Below are 26,164 nucleotides of genomic sequence, written 5' to 3'. Positions count from 1 at the left end.
CTGTGATTCGAAGCAATAATGTTGAAGAATTCAGCCACTGCCTTCCCTGGCTTTTCTGGATGGTAGTTAATTAAGTAAAAGAAAGAATGGCTTTGATTGTTTAGCAGCCAGTAATTAGTGCAGAGCTAACAACCAATATATATTCTAGGGTGCCTTGATATGAGTTGTAGGCTATTTAAGAGCAACAGTCATGCAAGGAGAAAATGAAACAGGACAGCCCAGAATTGAGTGGCAAATTGAAAAGTAGAAATGTTGGGATGTCCAAGGTGTTCGGAGAAATATCTACCTGGGTTCAGTTCCAAGTGGAGAGGAAGACACTGGAAACATGGAGGCTGATTGGAAAGATGGTTTATTGGTGGACAGGTCCACATGACATCCAAAGACGTCTCTATGGTCATGTGGCTGGCATGACTAAATGCCAAAGGTGCACGGAACGCTGTTACCTTCCCACCAAAGGTGGTCCCTATTTTTCTACTTGCATTTTTTACGTGCTTTCAAACTGCTAGGTTGGCAGAAACTGGGACAAGTAACGGGAGCTCACTCCGTTACGCGGCCCTAGGGATTTGAACTGCTGATCTGCCGACCTTTCAATCGACAAGCTCAGCACCTTAGCCACTGAGCCACCGCATCCCTTGAAGACAATAGTTAAGAATGTAAAATTTCTATCTTTTTAAAGATGTCCATCTTTTAATTTCCTTCAACAAATGCATGGCTCTTTTCAGGAAATGTTTATACAAAGAGAATTGTGTCTTCTTGACTCTGTTCATTATTTGCCTTTTGTTTTTGTTTTTTTATAAAGCCGTATAAATCCCTGGGCTCAAATAGCATCCTGCACTAATTTGCTTATTTTCTTCTGCATCAAGCAGAGGAATGATTATTTCCTGTTGAAGCATGAAATCAAAATGCAAAGATTTTCTGGAGAGGAGGGAAATATAACAACAACAAAATAGTGAGTGGCATATGCCGTCAACCTTTTTTTCAAAGCAACACAAAGCAAGACAAGAAACGATGGATGGAAATTAATCAAGGGGAGAAGCAACCTAGAAATAAGAAATTTCCTGACAGTTAGAACAATTAACCAGTGGAACAACTTATCTCCAGAAGCTGTGGGTATCCCACAGGGGTGGGTTCTAAATTTTTTTACTACCGATTCTGTGGGCATGGCTTATTTTGTGGGCATGGCTTGGTGGGGGGTAATGTGACTGGGTGGGCATGGCCAATTTTTTTTTTTTTTACTTTTAAAAGCTTCTGGCGATCCCAGCTGAGTTGCCTGATCACCAGAGGCTTTTAAAGGCATTTTTTAGAAAAAATGCTTTTAAAAGCCTCTGACGATCCCAGCTGAGCTGCGCGATCATCAGAGGCTTCTTTTTTTCTTTTAAAAGCATTTTTTCGGCCAAAGAGGTTGTAGAAAAAATGCTTTTAAAAGTAAAAAAAAAAAAAAAAAAAGCCTCTGATGAGGTGGGCGGGTTAAGCGAGCGGCAACCGGGCCAGGGATCGGTTCAGGGGCGTGGCCAACCAATGTTATTACCGGTTCTCTGAACTACTACAAATTTTTACTTCTGGTTCTTGCGAACCGGTGCAAATCGGGACAACCCACCACTGGTATCCCAGCACTGGAGGCTTTTAAGAAAAGATAGAACAGCCACTGGTCTGGAATGGTACAGGGCAGTGATGGTTAACCTTTGGGGCACCAAGTGCTGAAAGTGGAGTGCGTGCATGCATATGCGTGCGCCGGAGCACCAGAACCCGGTAGAGAGCCTCTGACCGCCGCATACATGCCCACAGAGAGAGCATTGCATGCCACCTCTGGCACACGTGCCATAGGTTCTCCATCATGGGTATAGGGTCTCCTGTTTGAGCAGGGGGTTGGACTAGAAGACCTCCAAGGTCCCTTCCAACTCTGTTATTCTGTATTCTAATTGTGACTGAAGGCTGCTGCTAGAGTCTCACCAGTAGCCCCACGCAAACCTTGGTGTAACTGGTGGTACAAAATAAATAAAAAGATAGATCTGGGTGGGACTAGAAGATCTCCAAGCTCCCTTCCAGCACTGTTATTCTGTTATTCTGACCTCATGTAGAAGGATTGAAAAAAATGTCTGCCAGAGAGAGGGAGGGAGGGAGGGAGAGAGAGAGAGAGAAGGGGGGAGAGGGAGAGGGAGAGCTTAGCGACTGCTTCATCATTCAGCAGGGTCTGCTCAGTCCTACTGGAGCAAATAATCTCTTTAGTAGTAACTGTTGAGTAACTTGGGCTCATCCTGAAGACAGCTAAATAGAGTGAGACCTGGTTTAGTAATTGAATGGGAAGTGGCCGGGAACAGCTGTACTAAGAAGGCAAAAAACATCCCAAAAGTAAGTAATGACATTTGCCAAGTGGTATAGAATACAGAATAACAGAGTTGAAGGGACCTTGGAGGTCTTCTAGTCCAACCCCCTGCTTAGGTAGGAAACCCTATATTATTTCAGACAAATAGTTGTCCAATCTCTTCTTAAAAACTTCCAGTGTTGGAGCATTCAAACTTCTGGAGGGAAGCTGTTCCACTGGTTTATTGTTCTCACTGTCAGTAAATTTCTCCTTAGTTTGAGGTTGTTTCTCTCACTCTCTCTCTCTCTCCCTCCCTCCTTGCCCTGTCCCTCCTTCCCTCAGTCTCCCTCCCTCCTCTATCTCCCTCCCTCCCTCCCTCTCTCTCCTTTGCACATTTGGAGGTTAGAGGCAAAACAGGAAACGATGCCTGACTAAGCAGAGCCATTACAAGAATCTGCGGTCCTTGTGCCCATCCTGCGTTTGAAAGCCGTCCATTTTAATTCCTCAGGCCAGAGGTTAACACCCCCTCCCCCCCACACACACGCACACACAGGAGTCCAGCTTTCTTTTTGGCAGTCAGTGACCCTCAGGGAGAAAGAAAGCAAGATCTGCTTGGATGGAAATGCAGAACGGCCTCTCTGCCCTCAAGGAGGAACTGCTGGGTGTGGATGTCCACGTGCGGCATTTTCTGTTCTTCTTAGTAGAGGTCACACTGCAGCTCTGATGCTCAGACAATCCTTTGGCTTTTATAATCAGGCTGCAGATGGGCTTGATGAGGGCACATTGCCTCTGCTGCTCCTAGGGGAGTCCAGCAAATTCACTTATGCAAGCTGTCATCTCTCTCCCCCCCTCCTCTCCCCCTCTCTTGTCTCTCTCTCTCCCTTCCTCCCTACTTCCCTCTCCCTCTCCCCCCTCTCTCTCTCTTTCTCTCTCTCTCTCTCTCTCCCATCTCCCTCTCCTCCTCTCTCTGTTTCTGTCTCTCTCCCCCCTCTCTCTCTCCCACTTCCTCCCTCTCTTTCGCTGTCCCCCTCTCTCTTTCTTTCTCTCTTTCTCTTTCTCCCTCCCCCTCTCCCCCTCTCTCTTTCTCTCTCTGTCTGCCTATCTCTCGCTTTCTCTCTCATCTCTCTCCCTTCCTCCCTCTCTTTTGCTCTCCCCCCTCTCTTTCTCTCTCCCTATCTCTCTCTCTGTCATCTGTCTCCCCCTTCCTCCCTTCCTTCCTCCCTCTCTTTCGCTCTCTCCCCCCCTCTGTCTGTCTGTCTCTCTCTCTCTCTTTCTCTCTCTCCCTCTCCCACTCCGTCTGTCTCTCTGTCTGTCTGTCTGTCTCTCCCTTCCCTTCCCCTTCCCCTCTCCATCTCCCTCTTCCCCCTCTTTCTCTCTATCTGTTTGTCTCTCTCTTTCTCTCCCTTTCTCCCTCTCTTTTGCTCTCCCCCCTCTTTTTTTCTCTCTCTCTCCCTATCTCTCTCCCCCCTCCCCCCTCTCTGTCTGTCTGTCTCTCTATCTGTCTGTCTCTCTCTTTCTCTCCTCCAGGCCTATTAGGCCGTACCACCCTCCTGCCAGAAGAGAGCTTTCTCTCTGTGTCTGTGTGTATGTGTGTCCTACTATTTCAAAGACACCGGTGATGGTGGAAGAGGGAGGGCAGAAGGGAGAAAAGTAGAAAGCTACCCAGCTTGAGAAAAGCTTTTCACAGCCCAGCGTGACCGCCCTCGCTCACAGTTCGAGTCACCATAAATTAAATAAATCCATTTCCCGCCCCTGGCTGAGACGGTCTGTGCAGGCAGCAAGCAAGCTTCAAATCCCAGATAGTCGGCTGGCTTCCTGGTTGTCGGAATTTGAAGACGATCAAAACCCTTATGGGGAATCTCTCTCTTTGCCTGTTTGTTGCGGGAAAAACAGGAAGACACATTTCTCTCTCTCGCTCATCTTTCTTGGCCTGTCCAAGCTCCAAGCCAACCGGGGTAGAGGCTTGGGATAAATACATCTTTTTACCAAAATGCTGAGGTTTCCCCCCACCCCTTCCCCCATCCAACTCTGAGGTTGCCAAACATCCCAATTTAGTCACGTGCCCACGGGGATGCTGCAACAGGTTGTAAGCGTGAAAAACAGAAGTCATTTGTTTCAGTGCCATTGTAACTGTGAACAGTCAAGAAACAAGCTGTTAAAAGTCAAGTATTTGACTATTTAAAAGTCAAGTATTTAGACTATCCAGTATTTTCTGTCTACTATCTTGGAGTAGGGATGCAGTGGCTCAGTGGCTAAGACGCTGAGCTTGTCGATCAAAAGGTTGGCAGTTCAGCAGTTCAAATCTCTAGTGCCGGGTAATGGAGTGAGCTCCCGTTACTTGTCCCAGCTTCTGCCAACCTAGCAGTTCAAAAGCACGTAAAAAATGCAAGTAGAAAAATAGGGACCACTTTTGGTGGGAAGGTAACAGCGTACCGTGCGCCTTTGGCATTTAGTCACGCCAGCCACATGACCATGGAGATGTCTTCAGACAGCACTGGCTCTTCGGCTTTCAAAAAACAGAGATGAGCACTGCCCCCTAGAGTTGGGAACGACTAGCACATATGTGCAAGGGGAACATTTACCTTTACCTTATCTTGGTGTAGATAACAAGATAACATGCTTTTTTTACCAGAGGCCCACTGAGATTTAAATCTCTGGCAATTCGTCAGATTTTGAATTCGGCTCTGGTCCTTCCCCGAAATCTGATACAGCATTAAAGATTTATACAGAAATGTATTCACTCAGGTATATTTATCGTAGCCCAGAAATACAGGTGCAGGAATTATTCAACTCTGGAACCACTCATTCAATTGTTTCTGGTTTGTTTGTTTGTTTGTTTAATTGTATTGATTAATCCCTGGAGGTTATTTACTTATTCGCTTGTTTGTTTCAATGATCTCTATCGCACAAAGCAAAGGAATATAATTAAAAGTAAGAGGTAGAAAGCAAGGATATTTAAACGAGCTACCTAGGAAATAACTCCTGTAAATTAATGATGAAATGAATTCGATTTGATCTTAAGGCAATTGATGAGTGCTTGGATTTAACTTCCTTTTTTCTAAAAAACAAAACAAAAACACTTTAATTCAACTTTATTATAGTTAATGGCTATACAGATAGTTCCCAACTTACAGCAGTTTGTTTAGTGACTATTCAAAGTTACAATGGCACTGAGAAAATGGACTTATGGCTATTTTTCACATTTATGGCTATTGCAATAACCCAAAAGTCATGTGATCAAAATTCAGAAACTTGGCACCTGACTCATATTTATGACAGTTGCAGTGTCCCAGGATCCTGTGAATAGCACTTGCGACTTCCTAACAAGCAAAGTCAATGGGGAAGCCCGATTCACTTAACAACCGTCTTACTTGCTTAACAACTGCAATGATTCACTTAACCACTGTGGCCCGAAAGGTCGTAAAATGAGGCAAAACTCATTTAGCAAATGTCTCCCTTAACAACATTATGTTTCAGGCTTAATTGTGGTCGTAAGTCGAGGATTATCTGTACAGCAACGGTCGTAAGTATGAACCAATTGCCAAGCATCTGCATTTTGACCACGTGATCATGGGGGCGCTGCAGCGGTTATAAGTGTGAAAAAGTCCTAAGTCACCGTTTTTCAGTGCCATTGTAACTTTGAATGGCCACTAAGTTGTACGTTGAGGACTACCTGTTGATGATCAATATTCAGGCTCTCCTGCCCTTGAATATCAAACAGATTTTTTACATGTCATGTAGGCAGGAAGGATCAGAACTTGGGAGTAAGAATCGAATTCCTGGAGAATGGTGGGGTTTTTTTTGTTGTTTTTTTTTAGTTCTTTGTCTTTGGACTTTAGACAGGGTGGTTATGAATTTTAAGGGTTCTGTCTCCAGTGCAGCTGGAGGGTACAGGGTTGGACAAAGCTGGAATAGGGATCAGCTTTTCAACATTCAGTTTCGGTACAGTTCAGTTTTGAAACTAAATCTTCATTCTTTCCTATTGAGTAGAACGTTGGAGTCATATGAGTGGGATGGGATGGGATGGGTTGGGATTGGGATAGGACAGGACAGGACAAGACAGGAATGGAATGGAATGGAATGGAATGGAATGGAATGGAATGGAATGGAATAGAATAGAATAGAATAGAATAGAATAGAATAGAATAGAATAGAATAGAATAGAATAGAATAGAATAGAAGAGTGGAATGGAGTGTGGAGAGCGGAGTGGAGAATGGAATGGAATAGAACAGAACAGAACAGAGTGTAGTGTAGTGTAGTGTAGTGTAGTGTAGTGTAGTGTAGTGTAGTGGAATGGAATGGAATGGAATGAAAAAGAATAGAATAGAATAGAATAGAATAGAATAGAATAGAATAGAATAGAATAGAATAGAATAGAATAGAATAGAATAGAATAGAATGTGTAGTGTGGTGTAGTGTAGTCGAATTGGAATGGAATGGAACAGAATGAAAAAGAACAGAACAGAACAGAACAGAAAAGAAAAGAACAGAATACAGAGTGTAGTGTAGTGTAGTGTAGTGTAGTGTAGTGGAATGGAATGGAATGGAATGAAAAAGAATAGAATAGAATAGAATAGAATAGAATAGAATAGAATAGAATAGAATAGAATAGAATAGAATAGAATAGAATAGAATAGAATAGAATAGAATGTGTAGTGTGGTGTAGTGTAGTCGAATTGGAATGGAATGGAACAGAATGAAAAAGAACAGAACAGAACAGAAAAGAACAGAAAAGAAAAGAACAGAATACAGAGTGTAGTGTAGTGTAGTGGAATGGAATGGAATGGAATGGAATGGAATGGAATGGAATACTTTGCCCAAGTGTGCTTAGACTACCATTTCTGAGAGATGGCTGTTCAGTCTCTGTTGAATCTGCCCGTCTCAAATCAAGCCGTGTGGAGAAAGGCTCCCCACCCCACCTTGGAATCATTGCTTCTTATTCTAATCTAAGCAGTTCCCTGCGAATCACAGAATCCCAGGCCTCTGCGGTCTGTCCTGTGTTTCCCCAGTCATTCATACAAGTAAGGTAGTCCTCAACTTACAACCACAATGGAGCCCCAACTTTCCATGGCTAAACAAAACCAATGTTCATTTTGTCCTATTTTATGACCTTTCTTGCCCCCGTTATGAAGCGAATCACTGCAGGCGTTAAGTGGGTAACACGCTTGTGAAGTGAATTTGACGTCTTCATTGACTTTGCATGTCAGAAGGTCGCAAAAGGGATCACGTGACTCCTGCAACCGTCATAAAGATGAATCGGTTGCCAAGCATCTGAATTTGGATCACATGACCCTGGAGATGCTGCAACGGTCATAAGTGTGAAAAACAGTCCTAAGTCATTTTTTTCAATGCCATTGTAACTTTGAACGGTCACTAAACGAACTGTTGAACGTCGAGGACTGCCTGTACTGCTCAGTTTATAACAGGTCAAAGTTAGCAACTGTTACCATGAATCCCTCAAAAGGTACTTACAACGCACTTCTGAAGTGTGATTGTGATTTGCGATGTTTTTTGCCAAAAGCCAGCATTTACGTCCCGGTTTTTGGCAGAAACACACCCTCCACCTCCTTTTTTTCCTCCTTCCTTCCTTCCTCCTGCCTTCCCACCCTCCCTCCCTCCCTTCCTTCCTTTCGTTCTTTCCTTTCTTTCCTTCCTTTCTTCCTTCCTTCTTCCCTCCCATCCTTCCTTTCCTTCTTTCAGTCTTTTCATTTCCTCCCTCCCTCCCCTTCATTCTTTCGTTCTTTTCTTCCCTCCCTCCCTCCTTTCGTTTTTTCGGTATTTTCTTCATTTCCTCCCTCCCTCCCCCCTTTCATCCTTTTGGTCTTTCCTTTCCTTCCTTCCTTCCTTCCTTCCTTCCTTCCTTCCTTCCTTCCTTCCTTCCTTCCTCCCTCCCTCCCTCCCTCCCATCCTTCCTTTCCTTCTTTCAGTCTTTTCTTCATTTCCTCCCTCCCTCCCTTTTGTTCTTTTGTTCTTTTCTTCTTTCCCTCCCTCCCTCCTTTCACTATTTCGGTCTTTTCTTCATTTCCTCCCTCCCTTTCGTTCTTTCGTTCTTTTCTTCCCTTCCTTCCTTCCTTCCTCTCTCCCTCCCTCCCTCCTTTCATTCTTTCAGTCTTTTCTTCATTTCTTCCCTCCCTTCCTTTCATCCTTTTGATCTTACCTTTCCTTCCTCCCTCCCTTCCTTCCTCCCTTCCTCCCTCCCATCCGTCCTTTCCTTCTTTCAGTCTTTTCTTCATTTCCTCCTCCCTCCCTTTCGTTCTTTCATTCTTTTCTTCCCTCCCTCCCTCCCTCCCTCCTTTCATTCTTTCAGTCTTTTCTTCATTTCCTCACTCCCTTTCATTCTTTCGTTCTTTTCTTCCCTTCCTTTCTTTCTTCCTTCCTTCCTTCCTTCCTTCCTTCCTTCCTTCCTTCCTTCCTTCCTTCCTTCCTTCCTTCCTTTCTGCCTAGCAGATGCATGTTAAATTGTACAAGTTGTCAGTCTCCCGTGTGGTATTGAGTCTTGACATTCAAGCCGTTTGATCAAGCGGCCCTCCCTCTCTCCGCCACGTCTCCGAACAGAGGCCTTTTTGAGCATGGCTGTCACGGAGGAGAATGAGTGCGGCTCCTTAGCTCTCTCTTTGCCGGCGCCGGGGGTGGGAAAGATGGCAGCAAAGAGGGAGATAGTTAATCAATAATCACAAGGTCAGCAGACAGTGTCAGCTTCGGTGGCCCCTGTTAGGAAGCAGAAGCAAAAGGATTTGTAGGGACTTGTAAAGGCTTAAAAACACACACAGAGACACACACCCCACCAGCTCAGTGTCAGGAAAGAACAAGGACCGTCTCAGCTTCAATAGAAGAGAGTCCTCTACCGGCAGGTTGCAGAAAAGCATCCTTGGAATATAAAGGACACCTTTGCCTTCCAAACATCTGTGATGCTTTTTTTATATACCTTTATCAGAATAGAGCTGGAAGGGACCTTGGAGGTCTTCTAGTCCAACCCCCTGCTCAAGCAGGAGACCCTGTACCATTTCAGACAGGTGGCTGTCCACTCTCTTCTTACAAACCTCCAGTGATGAAGCACCTACGACTTCTGAAAGGCAAAGTGTTCCACTGGATAATTGTTCTCACTACTAGGAAATTTCTCCTTAATTCCAGCTTGCTTCTCTCCTTGATTAGTCTCCATCCGTTGTTTCTTGTCGTGCTTTCTGTTGCTTTGGAAAATAAGTTGACCCCCTCCTCTTTGTAGCAGCCCTTCAAATACTGGAACACTGCTATCATGTGCCCCCCTAGTCCTTCTTTTCTCTAGACTGGCCATACCCAAATCCTGCAACCGTTCTTCATGTGTTTTGGTCTCCAGGCTTTTAATCTTCTTCGTTGCTACATCTCTGCACATTTTCCCAAGCCTCAACATCTTTTTTTTTTTTTTTGTAATATGGTGTAGAGAAAATGCTTTGGCTTTTGTCACCTTTGGGGGGTTTTCTGCTCTGGTATTTTGACACCTCCGTTAAATAAAAGTTTGCATTTGGCAGGGCAGACCAAACAAGGCCTGCATTTTCTTCCTAAAGCAGACGGACAATTATGAGAGAGCTTTTCATAAAGCAGCTATACCAGTGGTGGGCTTCAGCCGGTTCAGGCCGGTTCAAGCGAACCGGTAGTTAAAATGCTGGGTGGCCCCACCCCTTGCAGGAGTTCCCACGTGACCCATTTTGGCTCCCAGGAGGGTGCATGGAGGCCTCCTAGCCCCAAAATGTGGGGGTGAGTGGGTGGGTAGTACACCCATCTGCAGCCCGTTTTTGCTCCCATAATCACATAGTTTTGATGGCAAGGTCGCAATATTTCATGATTTTTTTCCTGTTGTTATTGTTATTTCACACTTACGACCATTGCACCACCTCCATGGTCACGTGATGCAAATTCGGACCCTTGGCAACTCATTCATCTTTATGACGGTTGCCATAGTGTCCAGGTGTCATGTGATCACATTTTTTTTCACCCATCTGACAAAGTCAATGGGGGGAGCCAGGCTCTCTTAACAACCGCCTTACTTAACAACTGCAGTGATTCATTTAACAGCTGTGGCAAGAAAAGTTGTAAAATGGGTCAAAACTCACGTAATGAACGTCTCACTTAGCAACAGGAATTTAGGGCTCAAATGCAGTCGTTAGTTGAGAGCTACCTATACTTCTTGTGTTCTGGGAGAAGATGTGTCCTTCCTGACTAGTGTCCAATACAATAAAATAAACTACGTATTTCATAATTAAATGCCCTACCTCAGTGATGGCTAACCTTTTTGCCATCGTGTGCGAGGAAGGGGGGGCGGTGGGTCGTAGCGCACGTGCCCACACCCATAATTCTATGTGGCCACCCCCGCACATGTGTGCACAACCGCCCCCTGCTCACCCCGCTCCTGGCACGTGATGGTCCGGTAAGCCCGCTTTTCTTTCTCACTTGGCTCCAGGACCTTTCTAGGAGTCTGGGGAGGGCAAAAACGGCCTTCCCCACCCCCCCCCGGAGGTCCTCCAGAGGCCAAAAACAGCCTGTTTGACAACTTCCAGTCCCACCGTTGTTTTATTTTTATTTTTTTGAAGCCTCCTGCATAGATCCATGCCATAGTGGGTGTATCTGTTGAACCCCACCATTTGTCGTAAAGCGGCTTTTTCCTGATTATTTAACTGATTAATTAGTTGGTGCAGTTCCCACTCATCTTGTTTGTATCCTAGTATTTAGTATTTAATCAAACCTTCTCATTAAATAGCAATTGTGTAACTCCTGCATACAGAGACACGGAATAACTGCTTCTGTTTGGTGGGATTGTCAAAAGATTGTCAGAGATTAGACACTGTGCATTGTTTCCTAAAAAAAAAAAAAGATACTGACAACAGACTACAAAATAAAGAAGTTGGAAGGGACCTCGGAGGTCTTCTAGTCCAACCTGGAGAGGTTTATTTATTTATTTATTTTTAAATTTGTATACCGCCCTTCTCCCTGAGGACTCAGGGCGGTGAACAGCCAAGTAAAAACATAAACTACAAACATTAAAATACAATTAAAAAGATATATATAAATTTGGCCCCATGATTAAAAACAATAACAGACAATTAAAAACATTTTAAAAAGTGTTAGGCCAGCCCGGCTTGCTGGAAAAAGAAGGTTTTAAGGGCACAGCAGAAGGCACCAAGGTCTTGGATTCTCCTTATCTCTGGGGGCAGCTGATTCCAGAGGGTAGATGCCCCCACAGAGAAGACCCTCCCCCTGGGGGTCACCAGCCTACATTGTTTGGCTGATGGCACCCCAAGGAGGCCCTCTCTGTGGGAGCGCACAGGTCGATGGGAGGCCGTCGGTAGCAGCAGGCGGTCTCAAAGATAACTAGGTCCTATGCCATGGAGCACTTTAAAGGTGATAACCAACACCTTGAAGCACACCCAGAAGACCACTGGGAGCCAGTGCAGCTCACGCAGGAGAGGTGTTGTATGGGAGCGCCATGCAGCTTCCGTGACTACCCGCGCGGCGGCATTCTGGACCAGTTGGAGCATCCGGGTGCTCTTCAAGGGGAGTCCCATGTAGAGGGAGTTGCAGTAGTCGAGGTGAGAGGTGACGAGGGCATGAGTGACTGTGCACAAGGGAATCCTGATCAAGAAAGGGCCGCAACTGGTGAATCAGGCGAACCTGACAGAAGGTCCCTCTGGCTACAGCTGTCAGATGTTCCTCCAAGGACAGCTGCGTATCCAGGAGGACTCCCAGATTGCACACCCTCTCTGCGGGAGCCAAAGACTCGCCCCCGATAGTCAGTGAGGAAGTCAACTGACTATATCGGGATGCTGGGAACCACAGCCACTCAGTCTTGGAAGGGTTGAGCTTGAGCCTGTTCCTCCCCATCCAGATCCGCACAGCTTCCAGGCACTGGGACATTACTTCAAGGGCATCGTTGGGGTGGCCTGGGGTGGAGATGTACAGCTGAGTGTCATCAGCGTACTGATGGTACTTCACCCCAAAGCCACGGATGATCTCACCCAGCGGCTTCACATAAATGTTGAACAGAAGGGGCGAGAGGACCGACCCCGAGGCATTCCACATATAAGAGGCCTCAAGGTCGACCTCTGCCCCCTTGCCAACACAAACTGCGACTGGTCTGAGAGAAAGGAGGAGAACCACCGTAACACGGTGCCCCCCATCCCCAACTCTTCCAACCGGTGCAGCATGATACCATGGTCGATGGTATCAAAAGCCGCTGAGAGGTCTAACAGGGCCAGAACAGAGGAACAACCCCTGTCCCGAGCCCTCCAGAGATCATCTACCAACGCGACCAATGCCGTTTCCGTGCTGTGCCCAGGCCTGAAACCTGACTGGAACGGATCTAGATAAGACGTTTCCTCCAGGTGCTGCGGAAACTGTCGTGCGACCACACTCTCGACAACCTTCGCCACAAAGCGAAGGTTGGAGACAGGACAATAGTTGGCTAATACTGCGGGGTCCAGGGAGGGCTTCTTGAGGAGAGGCGAGGGGCCCCCTGAACATTTTGCTCACTCTTACTCTTTAAAACACAATTGCATATGATATACTTTTAATCCCTCTGGGCTGGAGACCCGTATAAACCCCAGGAAGCAAATGAGGAAATATTTTTTTAAAAAAATATTATTATTTTTTAGACAAACAAACATTTAATAGATCAGTCATTCCTTCCATGTGACATCTCGGTGTTGTCTCCAAAACTTCTTTTTATTGTTTTTTCTATCTTCATTCTTGCCAAGTCCATTACAACAATTCTTACTAACACAATATTCTAACTGTAGCATTTTTATACATAACTATTAATTTACTTATTTGTATCTCTTTTCTAACCAATGGTAAAATTGATTCCATATCTTAAATTATTTTGAATCCTCTCTTTCTTTAATCATCAAAGTTAATCTATTCATTTCTGCATGATCTAATTTTTTTTTTAATTACTTCTCCTTCCAAAGGTATTTTCTCTGCTTTCCAATTTTGTGTATAAACAATCCTTGCAGCTATTACATGTATAATCAAATAGATATTTTCTTTACTAATTTTCTCCGGGAAGATACCCAGTAGGAATTGCTCAGGTTTTAAATCAGTACGTTGTTGAATCAATTCTTACAGCCATATCTTAATTTTATTCCAATAGTTTTTAGCTTCTGAGCATGTCCACCACATATGATAATATGAACCTGGTAACTGGTGACATTTCCAACATTTAGCTGATTTATCCTTAAACATTTTTGCCAGTTTCTCAGGGGGCATTTGCCATCTGTAAAACATTTTATATTGATTTTCCTTATATGCAGTGGACACTGTTAGTTTATAATTCCTTTCCATAATTAATTTAATGGTTATTATTTAACCGGGGATGAGTGTTTACATTGTTACCATCTTTTGTTCTTGATTGTGAACTGCCAAATCGAATGAATGAATGAGTACAAGAAAAATGAACCTGACCACGTTTTCGATACCGTAAATGAAATATTAAATCTAAGCAAGGAAGGGAAGGAGGAAGACATGATATTGAACAAGTAATGGGTTCCAACAAGCCGTAACATTTCTCTTGGTAGAATATGTTCCTTTCTCTTAGCTTCACATCACAGATAGCATTCACTTACTTTCCCTACCGGTTCGCAAATATGAGCATGCACACGGCCTTGCATGCATGCGCGTTGCTCACTCGTGTGCCTTCCGTGCATGCACCCGGCCTCAAAAATGTGCCTAAATAGGACAGCATAGAGCCGGGGCAGGTGAGCAGGCCCACCCATGATTTCCACTACCAGTTCGCATGAACCGGCCCGAACCAGCTGAATACCACCTCAGCTTCACATCCCGGAAAGAAAGAAAGACATTCCAGAGGCCAGGATTTACAATGCTCTTATATCCACACAAAACACAGCACCTTTCTCGGGTTTGCCAGAAATACTACCAACGGGCAGATACATCCATAGGATTGTTCACTGTCAGTCTTCTGAAATGCAACCCCCGGATATCCCACTGTCTCTAATAGTGGCTTATTAATTTGTTTATTACATTTATACGGTGCCTTTCCTTTGGGGAGGCCAGGCAGGCAGTTGCAGAGTGCCCTTTTCTTTTTCCTCCTCCTAACGACAGCTCAGATAATAACTGTAGTTAAGGCCACCCCCGGGGGTATTCTGAACTCAGCATTTAAAATTAGTTTTCAGCCAGGATGCACGGTTCTCCCAGGGTGCTAATTTTGCCCTTTGAAATCTTCAGTCTTTTTCTCCCCTTCCACCTTGTCCTCACAGGAGTTTACGTTTAGCGTGTGGAGCCGAAATAGAGGATTTTAGAATGTGGTTTGAGAGCTGTCTCAGTTACCTTTGCCCTCTGCACTGTATTTTCTCTACCAAAAAGGCTCCTGAGCATCGGAGCATGTTGGGAATCCTTCCCGGGCTTGAGAAATTGATCATAATGTATGGCAGTCTTCTGCTTTTATCTTTTTGAATTCAGCATGCACACCTCTGCACCAGCGGTGGGTTTCACATATTCTTATCACTGGTTCGCCACACGCATGCATGCCTTTCGCACATGCTCCCAGCCTTCCATGCCTGCACTTTGGTCGCGCACATACCTTCTGCGCATGTGCCCAGCCTCAAAAACATGGCTAAATAGACCGTCATTACATCCGGGCTAACGGGCGGGTTACCGGTTCTCCCGAACCGGTCTGAACCACTTGAATACCACCTCTTTTGTGTGTGCTGTTCGGTTGTTTGTCTGAGTCAATTGTCTGTTGTGTGCTGCTCAGTTGTTTGCCAATAGTTCCTTGATTGGGGCATTGTTTACTTCTTGATTTTTGGTCTAGCTCAGGGGTCAGCAACCTGCGGCTCTGGAGCCCTATGCTGTGGCTCCCTGTCACTCAAAATATCCATCACAACCGCTAATGTGCAACACCCGCCAACACGCGATTTATTGAGCTTTTCAACCCCCAGTAGGCCAACCATGGATAAACCAAGAAAAGAAAAGTTTCAGAAGAGAACAGAATGTTTAATTCAACTACATATGCTAGTTTTGTGGCTGTTCAAGAAATAGTCAGGCACGGGAAGGGTTTTATGGTTCCCAGTGTTTTCTTTTCTGTGGGAAATGGGTCCAAATGGTTCTTTGAGTGTTTAAGGTTGCAGACCCCTGGTCTAGCTAGTAGTAAGCTTGGTGTGAATAGCTGGTGAGGAGGTGTTTTGGTCTTTATGTTTTTCCCTTTTTGGCTCTTTGAGTTTCTCTTCTGAACGGTATGCAGATGTTGTTTATGTCCCTGTGTCCGTTGATGGCTGATCTGTCTTAAAAACCGGGTTTCTGTGAATTCTCTAGCATTCTTGAAGCTTGAGAAAAAAGCTTTAGACTGCAACTACAGTTAAGAATGGCTCACCTGTACTGAGGATCGATTCCGAAATTAAGAATTAAATAAAGCACCTTTTTTTTTTGGTTTGTTTGTTTCACAAAGCATCACAATCCACGGACAGCCTGGCTTTATTAAACCCACTTGTGTCTGAAACGGGGAATGAGGAGGAGGGCTGGCTACGTGCGAGGCCCCTCATCGCCAGAGCGAAATTCCTTTCTCTGCAATCTAATCCGTCAGGAGCCATGGAGGAAGCGCTATCAGAGAGGCCTCCAGACAGCCTTGGCGGGGAGGAGGAGGGAGGGATGGTGTGTGTGTATGTGTGTGTGCGTTTATGTTTCTGCATGTGCAGGACTCATTGCCCGGCAGCATGGATCCTTCTCAGACCTCCTCCATCCAGTGAATTATAAATGAGGCTCCAGCCTATCGGAGGAAAAAGGTTAATGTGAACAGAGCTGATGATGTTTGGTAGCTTAGGGAAAGTTGCGCTCGGTTGCAGGGTGTGTGTTTTCCCCGCGCGTAGCATCCCAGCTGAACCTTTGTGGCTCTCCAGCGAATTATGTAGGAAAAAGAGCTTTTTACTGGTAAGATAATAAAAATCTAAAGACTCTAGAAAGAGCGCAGAGAAGAGCAACAAAGATGATTAGGGGACTGGAGGCTAAAACATATGAAAAACGGTTGCAGGAACTGGGTATGTCTAGTTTAATGAAAAGAAGGACCAGGGAAGAAATGATAGCAGTCTTCCAATATCTCAGGGGCTGCCACAAAGAAGAGGGAACCAAGCTATTCTCCAAAGTAAATGGGTGGAAACTAATCAAGCAATTTAGAAGTAAGGAGAAATTTCCTGATAGTTAGAACAGTTAATCAGTGGAACAACTTGCCTCCAGAAGTTGTGAATGCTCCAACATTGGAAGTTTTTAAGAAGGTGTTTGATAACCATTTGTCTGAAGTGGTGTAGGGTTTCCTGCCTAGACAGGAGGTTGGACTAGAAGACCTCCAAGGTCCCTTCCAACTCTATTATTCTATTCTATTCTATTCTATTCTATTCTATTCTATTCTATTCTATTCTATTCTATTCTATTCTATTCTATATTCACAAAGCTGTTAACATTGTGCTTAGGAGCTCAACCATCCACAGTTCAAAAGCAGCTTTCTATACTTCCCTCTTTCTAGGGTGGCTCGTTTTATTTTCTTTATTTTCTTATTTCATATCTTGCCTTTCTTATTTTTTAATAAGTAGCTCAAGGGGGGCAAATACACAAAATATTCATCCCTCCTCATACGTTTCCCCACAACAACCCTGTGAGGTGGTTTGGGTTGAGAGAGAGAGGGAACTGGCCCGAAGTCACCCAGCTGACTTTCATGGTTAAGGTGGGATTAGAACTCCCTGTCTCCTGGTCAGGCACAGTTGTTAAGCGAATCAAACTTCCCCCATTGACTTTACTTATTGAAAGCTGGCTAGGAAAGTTGCAATCACATGCACCTGTTTAACCTCAATGTCTGTGTTAGATGAACGTTGATTTAAGCTTAGTTCAGGTAGAATTAAAATTATCTTTGTGGGCCTAAGAAAACACGTATGGCTTCAATGGGATTTCATGATGTATAACAACTATACATCGTACATGGGTTTCATCATATTAAATGTTTTGCTCCGAGTTTCATCCTATAAAAAGTCTTTTTGTCACCAACCTAGTAAAAGAACAAGTTTTAGGTTAGGGAAGAAATAAGGACAAAGAAAAATGTTTTAGAGTGAAATGGAGAAAGATTGTAGTTATATAACAACCGGAAGATTTAGGCTCAAACTGGGAAAAGACACTCTTCCCAAAATATATAAAATATACTTAATATAACTAGCTGCTCCTATATCCTTATTGCTCTGTTGACTTACGAAATAGATAAAAGGGACAAAAAATTTTCCCATTAAAAAAGCGGTAACATTCAAGAGTTTAATCACATTAGACTTTTGCAGAATTGTAACTTACTTGTCCATTAGTGATTAATTTTGTTTTTTTGTTTTTTTGTTTTTATTTTCGTATCTTACAGCTTGAGGGATTTTAATGGCTTTCAGGTAGAACTGAAGTGGAGACAATCGCAATGAATTCTATGGACAGACACATACAGCAAACTAATGACCGACTGCAGTGCATAAAACAGGTAAATTAAAGATATCTCGTTGGGGGTGGGCGGTGGGAATTGGAGTTCCCAAACAGTTACAGCAAAATGTGTCATAAGGAGTTTATGTCACATCCCTTATTGTGATGGTAGTTGTCAGATGCATTTCTACTTCTTCTTGGTCGTTAGGTTTTTGTTAGGTTTCTTGGCAGCTGCCTCCAACCTAAAACAGTGTTTGCAAACAAGGTTTTCACTCTGTTTTGTTTAGCAAGCTTTACTGAGATGAGAAAAAAAACCAAAAAACAAAAACCCAAACGAATGGGGTCACAACTTGACAATTTCCTATTTAGCACCAGTGCACATTTTAAAGTTGAAGTTTCATGATTTCTTACTTTTATTTTGACAAATTGGCTCAGTGGCTAAGACGCTGAGCTTGTCGAACAAAAGGTCGGCAGTTCAGCGGTTCGAATCCCTAGCGCCATGTAACGGGGTGAGCTCCCGTTACTTGTCCCAGCTTCTGCCAACCTAGCAGTTCGAAAGCACGTAAAAAGTGCAAGTAGAAAAATAGGGACCATCTTTGGTGGGAAGGGAACAGCGTTCCGTGCGCCTTTGGCATTGAGTCATGCCGGCCACATGACCACGGAGACATCTTCGGACAGCGCTGGCTCTTCAGCTTTGAAACAGAGATGAGCACTGCCCCCTAGAGTCGGGAATGACTAGCACATATGTGCGAGGGGAACATTTACCTTTACCTTGGGCTCTTTAAAATGGATAGAAAAAGATCTAGATTTATTGAGAAGAGTGTCTTTTGCTTCCAAGAATTGCAACAACTGAATATTTCCCATTTAAATCCAATTTCTCCACAATACATTAGGACACGGTTGTTTTTTTTTAGTTTCTTTCTAATTACCTTCTTAAAATTCCTGGGTTTTTTTAATAATATCAAGAGAAACAGGCAGCTGGCTGTTTATGTAATAGTCTCCTGTATTTCGAGCAGTCTGGGAATCAATCCTTACATCCTTTCAAATCTAAATCTGATTTCGTTGTGTTCTCAATCGCTTCATTAAGCCGTCATCCAGAGGGAAATCTGAGATTTGTGGAGTCCTCGGTGCTCTCTGAGCTTGGTTGTTTTCTTGCAGACATTTCACTACCCGGCTAGGTAACATCATCAGAGAGCATTGAGACTCCACACTTCACACCCTGAGCTACAAATATTTCCTTTTGTTGAAATTTGACATGTCCATGTAAGCTTCCTGTGTGTGCGCATCCAACCCCCATCCACGTTTTTCATGCTTGGCCTGTGAGGACATTATAAAAGTAGAAATAGTCATCAATCCCTAGTCCTGATGGGTCTCCCCATGCTGATATTGCACAGAGGACATCAACGCCTTCTATACATCTGTGCTGAAGATGTAGATGTCTGCTGGAGCCACACAATCTGTAACGAATTTAGTGGAGACAATCAAGAAAGTGTGCAGTTCCCCTTTTAAAATGCCTGAATAAGGCTAATGAAATGGGGACTAGGAACTGTGTAAATCAAATATTTATTTCCTTCCTTCCTTCCTTCCTTCCTTCCTTCCTTCCTTCCTTCCTTCCATCCTTCCCTCCATCCATCATCCATCCTCCCTCCTTCCCTCCCTCCGTCCCTATGCTTCTTTCTCATTCCTTCCTTCCTTCCCTCCCTCCCTCCCTCCCCATACTTCTTTCTCCTTTCTTCCTCCCTCCCTCCCTTCCTTTCTTCCTCCCTCCTTCCCACCCTCCCTCCCCTTACTTTTTTCTCCTTCCTCCTTCCTCCTTCCTACCTTCTTCCCTCTCTCCTTCTCTCCCCATACTTCTTTCTCCTTCCTTCCTCCCTCCCTCCCTTCCTTTCATCCCTCCTTCCTCCCTTCCTCCCTCCCTCCTTCCTTCTCTCCCCATACTTCTTTCTCCTCCCTTCTTTCCTCCCTTCCTTCTTTCCTTCCTTCCATCCTCCCTCGTTCCCTCCCTCCCCAAACTCCTTTCTCCTTCATTCCTTCCATCCACCCTCCCTCCCCATTCTTCTTTCTCCTTCCTTTTCCTTCCTTCCTTCCTTCCTTCCATCCGTCCATCTATCCATCCATCCATCCTCCCTCGGTCCCTATGCTTCTTTCTCATTCCTTCCTTTCTTCCCTCCCTCCCTCCCCATACTTCTTTCTCCTTTCTTCCTCCCTCCTTCCTTCCTTTCATCCTCCCTCCTTCCCACCCTCCCACCCTCCCCTTACTTCTTTCTCCTTCCTCCTTCCAACCTTCCTACCTTCTTCCCTCTCTCCTTCTCTCTCCATACTTCTTTCTCCTTCCTTCCTCCCTCCCTCCCTTCCTTTCATCCCTCCTCCCTACCTTCCCCTCTCCCTCCTTCCTTCTCTCCCCATACTTCTTTCTCCTCCCTTCCTTCCTCCCTTCCTTCTTTCCTTCTTTCCTTCCTTCCATCCTTCCTCGTTCCCTCCCTCCCCAAACTTCTTTCTCCTTCCTTCCTTCCATCCTCCCTCCCTCCCCATTCTTTTTTCTCCTTCCTTTTCCTTCCTTCCTTCCTTCCATCCATCCTCCCTCGGTCCCTATGCTTCTTTCTCATTCCTTCTTTCCTTCCCTCCCTCCCTCCCCTTACCTCTTTTTCCTTCTTCCTTCCTCCATTCCTCCCTCCCTCCTTCCTTCCCTCCTTCTCTCCCCATACTTCTTCCTCCTTCCTTCCTTCCTTCCTTCTTTCCTTCCTTCCATCCTCCCTCATTCCCTCCCTTCCCATTCTTCTTTCTCCTTCCTTCCTTCCTTCCTTCCTTCCTTCCTTCCTTCCTTCCTTCCACGCCCCCACTAAATCTCCTAACTGGTTCAGCAATGTTCATAACTCAACATTCACACAATTCTACTGTACCTACAATTTGAGTTTTTATAATTGGGATTCCCTCTCTAAAAGTTGTTGATTCCTCATCTGCAAATTGCCTCTCTTCCCGAGTTTTCGTAAATGTTTAGCCCACGTGGAAGTTCGATCCTACTTGTTTTCGTGCTTCTCTACTCTAAATTGCAAATTCTGGAAAGATGTTTGAGAAGAGCAAAAAGTCTGGTTCGCAGATATTGCAATACCAGCCGATGCAGGAATTGAAGAGAAACAGCTAGAAAAAAAATAAAATATTGTGACTTGCAAATTGAAGTTGAACGATTGTGGAAGAAGAAACCAATGGTTGTAGCAAAAGTAATAGGAGCCCTTGGAGCAATACCCAAAGGGCATCTTAGATACATGGAAATTTTGAACTTATCAGATCTTAATATTCTGACTTTGCACCAAAAAAAAAAAAAAAAAACCCACCTTACTCGGAACTGCCTATGTACTCCGACGTTACCTTAACAGCTATTAGGCAGTGGTGGGATTCAGCCGGTTCAGGCTAACCGGTAGTTAAATTGCTGGCTGCATATGTAGAACCTTTCTTTTAGGCAAGAAAAACAAAATGCACAGGTACAGTATATGTGGAGGCACAGAAGGAGGAGGAGAGATGGGGAGAGGGCTCATAATTCTTCTGGGTTCGGAATGCTGCACATTTTGTAGACTGGCTGGCAACAGTTAGTATTTCAAGGAGACAGACAGCCTTAACTCCTGCCCTACAGAAGGATATAAATAGTAATCTACTCTGCTCGGAGTATCAAGTTCCAGCAATAGGTCAAGGGAAGTTTCTCTGTTTTTAACCCAGACATCACCCATCCCTTGTTGAAATGGATTCGCAACACCTTTGAAAAACCACAATGCATTTCCCTTCTCTCCCTGAAAAGTGATGCAGGTAGACCTCGGCTTACGACCGCAATCGAGACCAGCAATTTCTGTGGTTAAGCGAGTTTTGCTCCGTTTTCTTGCCACAGTGGTTAAGTGAATGACTGCACCGGATAAGTTAGTGGCATAATTGTTAAGTGAATCCGGCTTGCCGATGGACTTTGCTAGTCAGAACAGGGGTGGTATTCACTTACCTGTGCTACTGGTTCGCAAATGTGAGTGCATGTGCCATCTCCACACATGCGCAGGCCCTTCCGTGCATGCGCAGAGTATTAAAAATGGGACATGATTGTTGTAGTCCACCAGCAGTCTGCGGAGCTGGCAGTGGAGTCGGACAGCGATGAGGGTGAGGAAGAACATGGGCCAGTCCTGGAGGCTGGGAAAGGCCCAGATGAGGGCTCTGCATCAGAGGCAGAGATGGGGCCAGGGCCATCAGGGAGTGATGTGCGGACTTCGGAGCCTCCAGAGGCTGATAGCAGAGAAGCAGAGGAACAGGAGGGTCGTGTTCCTAGTGCCCGCATGAGAAGAGCTGCCAGAAGGCAGGAGCAGATAAAGGAGAGAGGACGACTCGGGAGTAGGGCCAAGAGATGATTGGCCCCTCCCATAAGGCTTAAAAGACCAGCAACGGCTCTTGGCCTCTTTGCTGGAAAACAACGTTGAGAGAATTGCTTCTTGTTTCACTGTATTCATTTCTTGTTGGTGTCTTCTGCTTCTGAACTTTTGCCAAGAAAAGCCTTTGGCAGTTTGCCTAATTATCCCAAGGTTGGTGATAAACTGAGGAAAGGTGTTTTGAAGAATTTGCTTTAATTTAGTTTGAACTACGCTGAGAATGAGTTAATTCTCAGCTGTTCTAATAAAGTCTGTTTGTTTTCGAACTGTTTGTATTTAATACTAACTACTTGGGCCTGGGTCACAACAGTGATGACGTCCAGGCAGGTGAGCGGAGCCTCCCGCAGCCGCTGCTATCGGTTCGCCGGATCCGGATACAACCGGCTGAATACCACCACTGGGTCAGAAGGTTGCAAAAGGGGGATCCGGTGACCTTGGGACGATGCAATGGTCATATGTATGAATCAGTTGTCAACCATCTGAAATTTTGATCAGTGACTGTGGGGGCTGCTGCAACGGTCGTAAGTGTGAAAAATGGTCCTCAGCTCACTGTTTTTCCAGCGCTGTTGTAACTTTAAATGGTCACTAAGTGAACTGTTGTAAGGTGAGGGCCACCTGCATCTAAAATCCAAATGATTTTAGGTGCTGAGATGTTCATACTAGAAAAATGGAAAAGTAGAAAGATGACAGTATTTCATTTTAGATTTTATTTTATGGACAATGAAAGTCCATAGGGAAGCCAGATTCACTTGACAACCCTGTTACTCAGTTAACAACAGCAGTGATTTGCTTCCCAACATTGGCAAGAAAGGTCGTAAAACGGAGAAAAACTCACTTCACAAATGTCTCGTTTAGCATCAAAAATGTTGGGCTCCATTGAGGTCAGTGGTGGGTTGTCCCTGGTTCGGACCGGTTCATAAGAACCGGTAGTAAAACCGGCGGGAGGCTCTGCCCACTGACCAGGACATCATCATAGATGATCTGCGCATGTGCAGAAGCTTCTGCGTGAGCAAAGTGAGTGCATGTGCGCAGGCGCAAGGCGAACCAGTAGTAAAGGTAAGTAGAACCCACCCCTGATTAAGGTCATAAGTTGAGGACCAGTTGTAAATGAAAGAGGTGAGCAGTTTATTTTATTTATTTTATGGGTTAAATTTATTTGCTGCCTAACTCACCAGAGCAACTCCAAAAAAAGTAACTGAAAGGAGTTTAAACAGAAATAAAACAATAGAACAGGAAATTAAACAACGACAAAGGAATACAATCAGAAAATACATTGATATGATAGCCAAAAAAGCTTTTCCCAACAACAACAACTGTGAACTGTACTAGGCTGACTGATGGGCCCAAAATCACCCATTTATTTAAAAAGTCACCAATTTACTAAGCTATGAAGAAATGGTCTTGCTACTAAAGTCTGGTAAATTAACCATGGGTTAAACCAGATTCATCTAACAATCATGTTATTACAGTAGTAGCCAAAATTGTGGAAACCTTTTGGGAAAAGTGTATTTTTGAGGTTTGATGGCTAATAACACCACTTTTTTTTTTTTTTTTTTTTGGAGTTTCAAGATAATCCTATTCGACTGCTGGAATGGCCTGGGAATATCCCAGACCTTAACCCAATTGAAAATCTAGTGAGCCGCCTAAAGAAACTTGTTAGTGAGAAGCAACCCAGCAATAAAACCCAGTTAATAGAAGCAGTCATTCAATCTTGGTTTCACATTATAACAGCTACAGAACTAAAAGACTTGGTTCACTCCATGGGAAGACATTGTAAGGCCGTAATTCATGCTAAAGGTTACCCAACTAAATATATAATTTTATGGTACTACTCCAAAAAAAAAGTGGAGTTGTTAGCTAGTTTTAGAAAATCCACTTTTCCCAAAAGGTTTCCACAATTTTGCCACTACTTATAAACAGCTGTCATTCACTTAGCCACTGTGGGTTTGCTTCCCCAGTGGAAGAAGATGCACCGAGGTTGCAAAATTTTAGTTCTTGTTGTGTGTGGACAGAAAAGACCATGTCGTATGGTCTTATTCTCAATCATCATAGATCATAGATTAACAGACTTGAAAGGGACCTTGTAGGTCATCTAGTCCAACCCCCCACCCAAGCAGGAGACCCTACACCATCCCCGACAAATGGCAGTCCAACTCCCCTTGAAAGCCTCCAGTGACGAAACTCCCACAACTTCTGAACATCAACGTCATGGCTGTCCCAAAGATGCTTTTCCCAACAGACAACTTTCTTATTTATTTATTGTTCCTTTGAAAATATTTTGCTTCTCCTCCCGGAAGCTTGGAGCCTGGATAGCTCAACAGACAGAGCACTGTAATTTAACACCAGCTGTCTGCAATTAAAGTAAGATTGAATCTCGCCAGTCTCAAGGTTGACTCAGCCTTCCATCCTTTCTAAGGTAGGTAAATTGAGGACCCAGTTTGTGGGGGCAATAAGCTGACTTTGTATAAATATACAAAAGTATGAAGACTATTGCTTAACGCATTGTAAGCCGCCCTGAGTCTCTGGAGAAGGGTGGCATATAAATCAAATTTTTTTAAAAAAAGCTTCTTCGGTTCAAGAGACAATATTGATGAAGGGGTGGTTGGTGCACGGCGTTTTCTGACCTTCCTTGAGGCATTCTTGAGAAGGGAAAGGAAGCTATCTATCTCCCAGGATAGATTTTTATTTTTATGTTGTTAATTAATGTTAAAAAAGCGCTCATTTTGTTTATGACATCAAAAGATGTCTGGCCTTGACAGATTGAAGTGGTTCCTTGGGAATCCCTGCCTTTAATCCAGGGGTGTTAGGCCAGGGGTGTCAAACCAAGGGTGAAATGCTCCCGGTTTGGACTGGATCGGGTGATCCAGTAGCAATTCCGGCAGGTGGTTCAGAAAACTGGTAGCGATGACGGCGCAAGGCTCCGCTCACCCACCCGGGTGTCGTTACTTCTTGCTTTTAAAAGGTAATAGGTTGTAAAAAAAATTATTTTAAAAGTAAAAAAAAGGCTCTGACGATCGCGTGGCACAGTTGTGATCATCAGAGCCTTTTTTTTACCTTTTAAAAGCATTTTTTTACAACTTATTCACCCAAGTAGATTGTAAAAAAATGCTTTAAAAAAGTTTTTTAAAAAGTTGGCCACGCCCACCCAGTCACATTAACCCCCACACACACCAAGCCACACCCACAGAACCGGTAGTAACAAATTTTACATTTCACCACTGTGCCAAACTCAATTTCATTGAGGGCTGCATCAGGGCTGTGTTTGACCTCGGGGGGGCTGGCTGGCTGGGTGTGGTCAACCAAGTGGGCGTGGCCAGTTTGATGCCATCCCCAAACTGCTGGCCTGATCTTTCCTCTTCGCATTGGGTAGACCGGTCCAAAGCCACTCTGGCCCAATCTTTCCTTTTCGCATTGGGTAGACCAGGATGGCCCCTGCGGGCTGTATCTGATCACATTGCGTGCCGCATCCGGCCCGCGGCCTTGAGTTTGACACCCCTGCATTAGACCAACAATTGTGGTCATCCCAAGACACCATGTTGATTGAGGATGATCCAGCCAAACCCATGATAGTTGATGCCTTTAAGTTGTCTTCAAGGCTTCAAACAACTTGCTGGTTTTGGGTAAGGGGAGGGGGGAAGGAAGAAATTGGGTGATGTGTGGATTTCACGCTTGCAAGAGAGACTGAAGATGCTAAAACCGACTGATTTAATCTCATGAATGATTGAAGAAGCTCAAAGGAGCTCCAGGAATGGGTTCCGAGGCTGAATATTCTTGGATCGCTTCATTTCTTCGATATGTGCTTATTAGCTGCCCTTAGACAAGATTTTGGAAAGTTAGTGCTCTCTACAATAAGGCCGCCTAATGGAGGTAGTCCTTGACTTACAAATGTTCATTTAGTGACCGTTCAAAGTTACAATGAGCCCAGGTGGTGCAGTGGTTAGAGTGCAGCACTGCAGGCTACTTCTGCTGACTGCCGGCTGCCTGCAATTTGGCAGTTCGAATCTCACCAGGCTCAAGGTTGACTCAGCCTTCCATCCTTCCGAGGTC

At 44.5% G+C, this 26,164-nt stretch overlaps 1 protein-coding gene across 1 annotated transcript in view; it reads left to right on the top strand.

Moving 5' to 3' along the window:
* Positions 1-26,164, top strand: part of ZMIZ1 (zinc finger MIZ-type containing 1) — a 412,625-nt gene that overhangs the window by 222,826 nt on the left and 163,635 nt on the right. The window contains exon 4 of the mRNA XM_070946491.1: positions 17,671-17,781. Coding sequence (XP_070802592.1) covers positions 17,722-17,781 — 60 coding nt within the window. The 5' untranslated portion in view covers positions 17,671-17,721. The remainder of the gene's footprint in view (positions 1-17,670; positions 17,782-26,164) is intronic.

This window comes from Pituophis catenifer, unplaced genomic scaffold (genome assembly GCF_029215685.1).
Source record: "Pituophis catenifer annectens isolate HBS135680 unplaced genomic scaffold, rPitCat1.0.hap2 SCAF_6, whole genome shotgun sequence".
Classification (NCBI taxonomy): domain Eukaryota; kingdom Metazoa; phylum Chordata; class Lepidosauria; order Squamata; family Colubridae; genus Pituophis; species Pituophis catenifer.
This window is presented reverse-complemented; position numbering and strand designations above follow the sequence as displayed.